Here is a 10214-nt window from a genome sequence, read left to right on the forward strand (position 1 = left end):
TACCCCCCAACACCGAACATCCAGTCAATCTGGAAGAATGGTTAAATTTCTAAAACCTTCGAAAGTTTACTACATACGAACCCTCCATTGAGCATTAATTGTTTCGTTTCAGGGCTGGGATATGAGTAGTTCACGTGATCTTATTCGTCAGCGACCAATACAAAATCTCGTATCAACGCGAATAAATAATTTCAATAGTGGGTCTGTCGTAGAAGACACACAAAGCTTTATATGGAATGGCACCCTTTGACCTGGACCTAAATTTAGTAATTCCTCTGCGTATTTCTATACGTAATTGTATCTAGACAAAGGAAGTCTTCTTCAGAAGAGGAGCGGGCCTGCTTCGAAACCACACTTTGACTAATCTGTTTAAATCGGACATATGTGTTCATCAATACACATTCACAACTTCCATTATTCATTTTCAGAATATAGGTTATGAAGGGGAATTCCTCAGGAGTTCGTCAATCCGCAGACACGATGCGATACGGCAATGTGGGGAAAGTCCATAAACTCGAATCATCGCAACAGTTTCTGCTGCGATAACCTGGACCAACAGAATGCTGCAAATTGTCTAAGGGAATTAAATGCTGCGCAACTGTATAACCCTGCATCAAATGACCAATGGCTGGTGAGTCACCTCAATGCGTCACCAATAATCAACCAATCAAATCTTGCAACCGGCGCGTCCTTCACCAGGCATGCGGTGGCCATTTTGAGAGTGGGGAACAAAGGGAGAGCAAGAGTCCAGTGACAGGACAGCTTTACCATCAAGCTAAGAGCCATGTCCGACTCCGATCAACAACAGGAGGAAAAGCCGGCGGTAGTTGAAAAGAAAGTTCTAGGTAAATATGTCAGATTTGTGTGAAATTTTAGATTTTAATTTCGATGCAATTGAGGTCAACCTCGTGGTCTCCCACCGGCGTTCCTACACGCGTCATGTTTTGTCGTCTCGTCATCATAATTTGTGTTCTTCGTGTAAAAGACAAAAGGCAATTGACAGTTTATTATTTTCCTTTGGTTTTAGCAACGAGGGTCACCGGTACCGTCAAGTGGTTCAACGTTAAGAGCGGATATGGCTTCATAAACCGGTAAGATATCATTAGAAGATGCCGATAGACCGGTATGTTTGTAACCGCATATATGTCGAAGTGTGTGGCGCAATATGACAACTGCCTATCGGGTAGGTTACTTATATTGTCAAAGTATCCAAATTATACCATCATTTCGTTTTTTATTAAGTTTCTATTGAAATGATTGCGTTTTAGTGAAGGCCACGTGGCTTTGGAATGTTAGCCATTTTGTCTAGAAAAGGGGGCGTGCCCGTGTTCGGCATGGTCTGCGTGCGCGCTCCAGAAAGAAATAGCCAGCTACCTGCAATTTGCATACGCAGCAGCTGCACTTGTGTGGAGAAAGTGCAGGTTTAGCTGCTTTGGGAACGATTTACGAGTAGGTAACTTTTCGTTGAACATGGTGCAATTGCATGCGTCATAAGCATGCTACAAAAGAATTTCAAGGTTCGCTAATCAGATAAGCTCTAAGCAGGCGTGCGTGTACTCTCATGCTCGAACTTGCAACATTTTGTGGAGGGATTCGGATTAGCGGGTTTGCATGGTGATTTCCTGGTGTAAACTCAAGCTGGTTTCATATGCTTTGTGGTTCCTACATGTATTCAGCCTTTGTATATAATCCAAAGGCTTGTGCAGACGACTGTAGCTTGCGACTGCGATGTTTGCAGTCCCTTATAATATTTTGAAAAGGCACTTTGTTTCACATTGTAAATGTTTACCTCAGATTTCCTTTTGTATGGTGTTATGAAATGAATCCTCTTTATTATATAAATCCATTTTCCCAGTGCCAGATATTATTTGTCAGTAGGCCCTAGCAGTGGGACCTTAGGATACAGTGCTTAATGTAAATAGCGAAAAACATCAAGGAAACATGAGATAAGATCATTTCACAAGATTTATCTTTACAAATGACCACGCAAACTACCCAGTATAAAATACAATTTTGCTGTTTGAATCATTGTGCTAAAATCACACAAGTCTTATTTACAAAACATTCACTGCCATCTTTAATGAAAGCAGAACCAGGTTTCACTGTTTTCCTTCAGGCTCACACATAGACATAGATTTCATATTTTACTTTGTGGTTTGCAGGATCCGTTAGCTTTGTTTGTATGTTCTTCAAATCAAGAGACATGCTTTACCTCTTAACATCAGAATTGATAGTTTAACCAAGAAAATTTAACACCCATAACAAGTATTGTATAAAGCTGTACAAGGGATGATGTTATTGCATATACTCTTTAACAGGGCCATGTCAAAGACTTGATTTTGTTGTGTATATCCAGATTTGAAACACAAAGCTTCACCTAAAAATTGGTAGTACATGATTCAAAACCAACAACCGCCCACCCTTTTTTTCGAAATTGACTAAAGACCACGTTGAAAGTAATATGTTGTATTGGTGTGTGTGTGTGTGTGTTCAAGGGGTTAGAACACCCTACCCACCCAAATGTGAAAATTCCTAGATCCGCCTATGGTATATGACAACAAACAAAATGCTTATGTGGTTTTGTCTCCAACAAGAAACAATATCCAACAACTGATCCGTGATGTCCAGAAATAAATCACTCAAAGCAGTGAACACACCATGTTATGCAAGTCTTTTACCAATAGTAATGTCATAGATATGTTAACATTGTTCTAAATATTTGGTATTTTTCATTGAGGAGAGGTATATCAATGAGAACACACATGCTCAATCTATCCTTAAACACTGTCCCAGTTTATTTTACTATGTATTTGACTGGCAATAGACAGGAGACCAGTGTAAATCAATTTGCGTCAATTAAATCAAGATCTAAGGGGAATAACTCTGGCCTGTTCAGTTCACATAAGAAAAGGTTAATTTTTCTTTTGTGTACTCTTGCCATTAAGCAGAGATGCCGACTCATACGATTGTATCGTATTCCTTACGAAAAAACTACACAAAATACGTGACTACAATAGCAGTAAAAATATACACATTTTTTTAAAAACCCACTAGATTATCAATAGCATATGTACCATAAACAATTGCAACCACATTTTATTCAGTATCAAGCAATATGTGGATACTTACTACTTATATAGGTGAGTACTATGTTAATAACAACTCCTTAGAATATCTATATATTCTGTATTAAATATGAAAATTCTTTGGAAAGGTTAATACTAAATTTTGCCAAAAAATGCTTTTTGTTTGCATCAGTTTTTGGCCAAAATACTAATTGGGTTAAATTAAGGTTGGCATCTCTGCTTAAGGCCAATTTCCTGTGTAGTTTCAAACATGGATCACAGGTTTAGGTTTAAAGTAGATAATGAAACTGACCTTATTTTCAGTGATGACACCAAGGAAGATGTGTTTGTCCATCAGACAGCTATAGTGAAGAACAACCCAAAGAAATACCTAAGAAGTGTGGGGGATGGGGAAAAAGTGGAATTTGATGTAGTTGAAGGGGAAAAGGTATGTATCATTTGACATTTCATGTATGCTACTCCAAAGAACTGTCATGTCATGTGGCTGTCAGTAAGAATTAAGTTTTACAGATAGGAGCCAAGTAGTGGTGGGAGTCTGTTGAAATTTCATAATCGATTATTGGTTGCAATCGGATCAATGTTTGATGGCACAATCGGTTACAGTGATTAAGAATTAAATATTTTGTACAACTTGTGCAATTCCCAGGTAAACATTTTTGCAATACTGTATGTTTGTCATTTTTTTAATTATGTGATAATAAGGAGCATATATGAAATATATCGGCTTTTGTGGTTGCTTTTTGTAAAAAACGTGACTTGAGGGTGCATCTACTAGAACTTAAAAACTCCTGAATTTATTTTTCATAAGTTTTAATTGTCATTTGAGGCAAGATTGTACAAAATCACATGCAACCCAAGTCTACATTGATCAACAAAAACGTGTACAAAAATAAATACTGACAGACTACCAAGATAAAGAAAAGATGACTGTCAATTCACTCTTTTGCAGATTTTACACAATCACAACAAATCCTCACAATTTCTTCCAAATTTGGACCCACTTTTTACACTAATGTACCGTATATGACCGTAGATAAGCTGAATTTTGAGGACCAAACATAGCAGTCTGTAGAAGGGGGTGGCTTATCTGTGGGTTACACTTTGTCAAACTTTTTCAGGGGATAAGAAAGTGACATTGTGTCACTTTACATGAACAGACAACTTTGTCAGTAAAGACATCAAATTTGCAATTAAACATCACTAGACAAGATTAGTTACCTTTTCAGTTCTAATTTGTTTTGCTAAGCATCGTATTATATGTTTATTTGTCTCGTATGTATAGCCAGAAATAGCAATCAGCCGTGCACACATTTCCCAGTGATGAATTCTGCTGCAGTGATCGGTAAAATATAATATCTAAAACTATTATTTTACCAAGAGAAATATATCCTAGCATTGTGTAATTTTACTTACAGGTTTTGCTCTATAAATGTAAAATATGTATAATCAATACTAAGGTTATATGGACCCTCGCAGACATAGTAAGCTGAAGTTGAACACGCATGGAATGAGGTGAAATGAACTTGCCATTTCACACACGTTTTCACCGATGTTACTGTAAACTAGGGCCTCCATGAATGACGAGGCGGTAATCAGTTCGTGATTGTTGAGAATAATCTGAAATTGGTGCTATCGCTGTTGGAGCGAAAATCGTACCCACATGAATATGGTAGCGAAAGTTGTACACACATGAAATGAGGTGAAATACACATGCCAGTTTGTTGTGATTGCCAGCTACAATAAATATGACATTTAGCAAAACAAAATATATATGTGTATCCATTTTCTGTCAACTACACCGAAGTTATGATTATTGCTTATTGCCCGTTGTCTTGTGGTCTGAGTTGGGTATTCATTACTGTTTTTCTAAGAAAAATATTAGTGACAATCGATTATGAAATTTTGCAATCAATTGTTGCATCGGAAAAGGGTAACCAATCAATTGATTATAATTGATCATCGTAACACTAGAGCCAAGAATATAAAAATGAACAATTGTGGTAAAAACAAAAATACGTTTGAGTTTTATGGATTTGAAAAGATTTGAGTTGTGGTGTGAACCTTATCAAACCTTGAAAATAAAAAAAACTTGCTTGAAAAATCCTTCAACTTTTTATAAAACTTACATACTTAAGCCAAATAAAAAAAATGTTGTTCCGATTACACCTCTCTAAAATTTAGGGTAGGTAGGTAGGAATTCTGGGGGTTTTTACATTTTTTTTTAGAAGTAAAGTATGAACTAATAACACATTTATCAATGTGTAATTGTTTATTCAATCAAGCTTGCAGCCATCATGTTGACTTTCTCTATCAGAATGACTCATGTCCATTGGTGCCAGGCAAAAGCAATGGTATCTGAAAGCTTATTTTATTCATACCTCTTTAAAAAAACTAGGGTCGGCAGCAGAATTCAAGGGTCAGTTGGGTAATCGGAACCACAACATTATTTTTTTAGGCCTTATGGGCCCATTTATTTTGTTTCATGGGTGTGAAAATGTTATACTTTATAGATTTTATGACAATTATTTGGTGTTCTGGATAGTAAAAAGAAAACCTACAACTCATGACAGTTGAAAGCCTTGGAGGGCCTTGAATATTATGGTAGGTTTCTGTAAGAACCTTGGAAAAGATATAATCTACAGCATCTCCGTGGTATTCTCAGTGACATAAATGTTAGCTGTAGAATCACCTGCTTTTAGCATTTGGTATGTCATTGTGTTATGCTCTTACAGGGTAACGAGGCAGCCAGCGTCACTGGACCCGGCGGTACATTTGTCCAAGGCAGCAAGTATGCTGCTGACCGCCGTAGATACCGACGTAACTGGTACCCCAGGGGAGGAGGTCGTGGTGGTGGTGGTGGCCCCAGACGACCTGTGAGTACTTTCATCGTATTAAGTTGGGTACTTATCTGGGTCTTTAGTCACTCTGTTGAAAAAAAATCCTAATTCGGCATTATATTGTCCCCAGCTGTCTAGTAATCAGTAAAGGAAATAGTGTGAACAGGGATACATGAAGGAAATGAGGTTGTACTAATAGTCCTGTGGACTCTGTATGCCATCCTGTTTCATAATCACTGTGGAAAGGGTAGCTTTTAGCATGGTGTCCTTTTAGTGAAGGAAGATGAAGTTACCCGTATCCTTAATAGATGAAGACGGAAATTGAATATGTATTTTTGGCCTTAGCTCATTCACACCAAGATGTTTGAGATTACAACCAAGTCTTTTGCTGACTGTTGGCTTTGATTTCTCTACCTGGTCTTGCAGTACTATGAAGGACCTGAGGAGGAAGAAGAAGAAGGCGAGCCAGAACACAGACCCCCACCCCGTAGGCGACCATACTGGGCTCCTCGCAGATACTATCGGGCTCCCATGCGAGGCCGTGGGCCGCCACGTGGTTACCAAGGAGATCGAGACCGAGAGGGACAGGTACATATTCTATTGGCTGTGTCGTGGATTTTCCAGTGTTACATGTCCATCTTGCCCCCTCTTTCACAACCTGAGTGTACTGGTGCATAGTTCCTGAGTATGTTTTTGACACTGCTTTTAGCAATATTACAGCAACATCACAGCAACATCACAAGAGACTACAGAAATGTGCCTACACATTGTACCCACATGGAGTTGAAGCGAGTGAATGCTCCAACCACAATACTAGCAATCTATGCTGAATTCTGTGCATATAGATCAGCTTTTTAAGTAGTACCTTCTTTTTCTTTGTGGGCAGGCTTGGGATTATGTAAACATCATATAATGAATCTGAGGCTGTACTTGCGGTGCTGCTGTCACCAGGCATTCAGATGTGTGTTCTCTTGCTTGCAACGGCCCCTCTCAAATTGAAGTACTGTGTATTTGGATAGGGCAGCTACATTTGGTATTGTTTGAACTAGTCTCCAAACAAAGAGGGCAAGACCAGGACTTCACAGTAGAGTGGAACACGTGATAATCAAGAGTGGGTCGTCATGAAAATAAGTTTGTTTACAGTTGTTGAAGCCTGGGAAATTGCTCAATATATGGCATTTGGACATTTTCATAATGTTGATGTTAATAGGACATCTTTCATTACGAAATTTGAAAGGTTAGAAAAACTTTCAAGCTGTTTAGGCAAGCGATTAGCCTCAGTGACTTGGTTGTCACTGTACCCTCTTATGTGGATCAGAGCTCACAAAATCAGACCCTGAACTGTCTTGTCCAGGCTCGTATATTTCCCATCCACGAAGCTGGAATTTTGCTGAGCATCCAACAAAGCCAAAGATTGAACTATCTACTGGACACCTTTGTATGGTTCATTTTCTTTGTGCATTTTACTTATATCAATCTGAAATCATTGAAGCAGATGCTTGTGTAACTTTCTTGGATTTCTGCTTATAGGTAGAAGGTGATTATGAGAATGGAGGACAACGGATGCCCCCCCAACGCCGCCGGCCCTTCTACCGTCGCTTCTACCAGCCACCCAGGCATTACTACGACCAGGGTATGCCTATGGGACAGGGAGGACCTGGACCCCGAGGTCCACCAAGACGCAGGCGAAGACCAGCCAAGAAGAGGGTAAGAGCACTTCAGTTAAAATTGCAGTAGCATCACTTCTTCACAAGGATGAGTATTCTCTCTCCTTTGTTCCTTGCCTTTCCCTAACGAAGTCGCGGTTCTAATGTTGGTGTATTGCTGAATGCAGCATCAAGCACGATCCTTTTATTCCTGCGATCAGTCTCTCCACTGCGATGTACAACTGCATATACTTGCTTAAGCTTTGATTGAGATGTTCTTAGTGGCCGGGTGGGAGCTCAGTGTGTCCTGTGATATGTTGTCATGCAAACAGAATTAAGAACTTCAATAGTCACGCAAACAGAATTAAGAACTTCAATAGTCACAACGCATTTTCAATTTTAGATTATCATAAGTACATTTGTTGTTACATTGTAGTTCAATTGTGTAGTTAGGGATTAGGATTTAATGGTATTTCACGTCAGTTGGGGACTGACTGCATTGTTGATGTTTACTCTTTCACTGCAAGGTAACATTATCTCTTACAGGATGATCAGGAAGGTGATAGCGATAATAAGAAAAGCTCTGACACCAAACAATCTGAGGGAGAGTCATCCCCCAAAGATGAGGGCAGCTCCAGTGCCGCTGCCGACAAAGCAGAATAGATAAACAAGTCAGGGTTAGCGGCAATGTCTAACCTATTGCCAATCGCCGTGCGTACGTACGTCATTGTCAACTGGTACCAGCTGCAGTGTACTGACCACCTGTGTAGTGACTTCTCAAGCTGAGCTTAGACAACATTAAACTACTGCACATGCAGGGAGAGTTAGGTGGATGGAACGCCTGTATCAACTATGCATCCACAAACTCTTGACAAACGACAGATTTCAACTGCCAGACTTTTAAGTTAATACATTCTTGACTTTTTGTACTTGGACAATTTTTGTACTTTACTATTGAATTTTATTGAAGATATCTATTTTTTTGGTGTTCCAAGAACAGTGATGTATTTTGATGTAGTTGATTGGTGTTGCATCCATCAGATGTCAATCAATTTTTTTATTACAGTAGCTATTATTTGATTTGGAAGTTTTCCATCCTCGTTTTTTGCCCAAGGCTTTTTGTGAAATAACAAGCATGTGCATAAATAAATTTTGCCAACACCCAGAATTGTCTCGGTTTTAATTGTACTATGTTTACAGAGAAATCGATAAGATGCTGGTCTATTATTCTTCCATACATGTTGCCAATAACTGCTTGCAACTTGTGTGATTCATTGTATAGGAGATAATGTACAGATACATACTTATCCAGGTATTTTGACTTGCAAAAGTATGTTTGTAGGTTGGTCTGTCCCAGCCCCAAAAGTAAATTAAGAGTCAACTTGAGTCTGGAATAAGTTTTGACTGCCCCAGCTCCATGGTCTGTCCACATGTGAAAGGCTCACAAGTCACATTCTGGCTTATCAGTTTATCTTGTTCTGCGTGGTGGGCGAGCTGGCTAAGGCGCCAGGCTAGTGATCCAACGAGTTTGAGTTGTTGGGATCGAGCCCACCTGTGACCGGAGTCAGCTTTGTGTGCAGACTCTATCAGTGTTGTCACAACCCCTAGTGTACAGTACACAACCCTGTGCACTTAAAAGAACCCATGAATCCGTTGGTATATGACCAGATGGTGGCCACATGAATACGTGCAAACACCTAGTTGTGGGTACAGCAACGTGCAGTGAACTTGGACAAAGTACTGTGACTATGTCCCAGTCCACCCAGCTGTGAATGGATATCCTCGTGAAGATGAGAAAGCCACAATAACTCAGTGTGCCTGGTGGCTGCAAGAGTTGCATACTCCCCAGGGAGTTCAGATTGATAACACAATGTGCCGTTTGACATCTAATGATCGACGGAAAAATACCAGCGCCTTGAGCAAGCACTTGTTGCCTGGATAAGTGCGCTATATAAATATCATATAAAAAGTATAATAATTCTGTAAATTGGGGTCTACAGCTGATGTGAACCTCACTGACTTCCAAAGAAACTTGGTAAATGCCAACTCTTGGGCTCACAATAGCACATTGTGCTCCATTAAGGCTTCATGAAAGTGCTCTTACTTAAACAATACAACATAAATGTGTTTTCAGAGAGCAAATGTCTGAAGCTAATACATTTTCAGTGACACAGTACACAACTTTTTTCTCAACTAAATGAATTTCTCAATTTAAATGAATCTAATATGCACACGCAAATAACGACTGGTGTAAATACGTGGATCCATATAGGAGAAAGTTTTTCAGATGAGACTTAGAAATTGGTTAGAAAAGGCTTCTTGTATGAGCTCAAAATTGCAAATATACTTATTTATGTTTTAAGGAAAACAAATGTCTCAATCCACTGCTTTTCTACAAAGCTGAAGAGACACATGAGCGTATATATATATCGCAGTGAAGACCTAAATGGCCTCAAAACAAAAACTCAACATATGTCTGTGTTAAAAATGTTTTATTTGGAAAATATTTTTAATGTGGACTGAGCATCATCACCAGACCTGCTGGAATTACGTAACCATGGATAATGTATAACAAACAACTATTTAATGCAGATGGAAACCAGTTTTACAAAATAACAAACTCAATAACTGCCAACATGTGAAGG

General features: G+C 39.0%; 1 protein-coding gene across 1 annotated transcript; it reads left to right on the forward strand.

Moving 5' to 3' along the window:
- The first annotated feature begins 678 nt into the window (after nt 1-678).
- LOC124267796 (Y-box factor homolog) lies at nt 679-8734 on the forward strand. Its single transcript, XM_046702781.1, has 7 exons — nt 679-845; nt 1028-1091; nt 3390-3513; nt 5819-5959; nt 6350-6511; nt 7454-7630; nt 8116-8734. The coding sequence occupies exons 1-7, from the start codon at nt 785-787 to the stop codon at nt 8230-8232; spliced, it is 846 nt and encodes a 281-aa protein (XP_046558737.1). The 5' UTR covers nt 679-784; the 3' UTR covers nt 8233-8734.
- Nucleotides 8735-10214: the final 1480 nt, after the last annotated feature.

Source organism: Haliotis rubra, unplaced genomic scaffold (genome assembly GCF_003918875.1).
Source record: "Haliotis rubra isolate DU_JTF1 unplaced genomic scaffold, ASM391887v1 Scf134, whole genome shotgun sequence".
Classification (NCBI taxonomy): Eukaryota; Metazoa; Mollusca; class Gastropoda; order Lepetellida; family Haliotidae; genus Haliotis; species Haliotis rubra.

Excerpts from the sequence above, each read along its gene's own strand:
- LOC124267796 (XM_046702781.1), top strand. The coding sequence starts at position 785 with ATGTCCGACTCCGATCAACAACAGGAGGAAAAGCCGGCGGTAGTTGAA. Across the intron at positions 1,092-3,389 it reads GGATATGGCTTCATAAACCG|TGATGACACCAAGGAAGATG; the intron begins GTAAGATATCAT and ends CCTTATTTTCAG. Across the intron at positions 7,631-8,115 it reads GAAGACCAGCCAAGAAGAGG|GATGATCAGGAAGGTGATAG; the intron begins GTAAGAGCACTT and ends TATCTCTTACAG.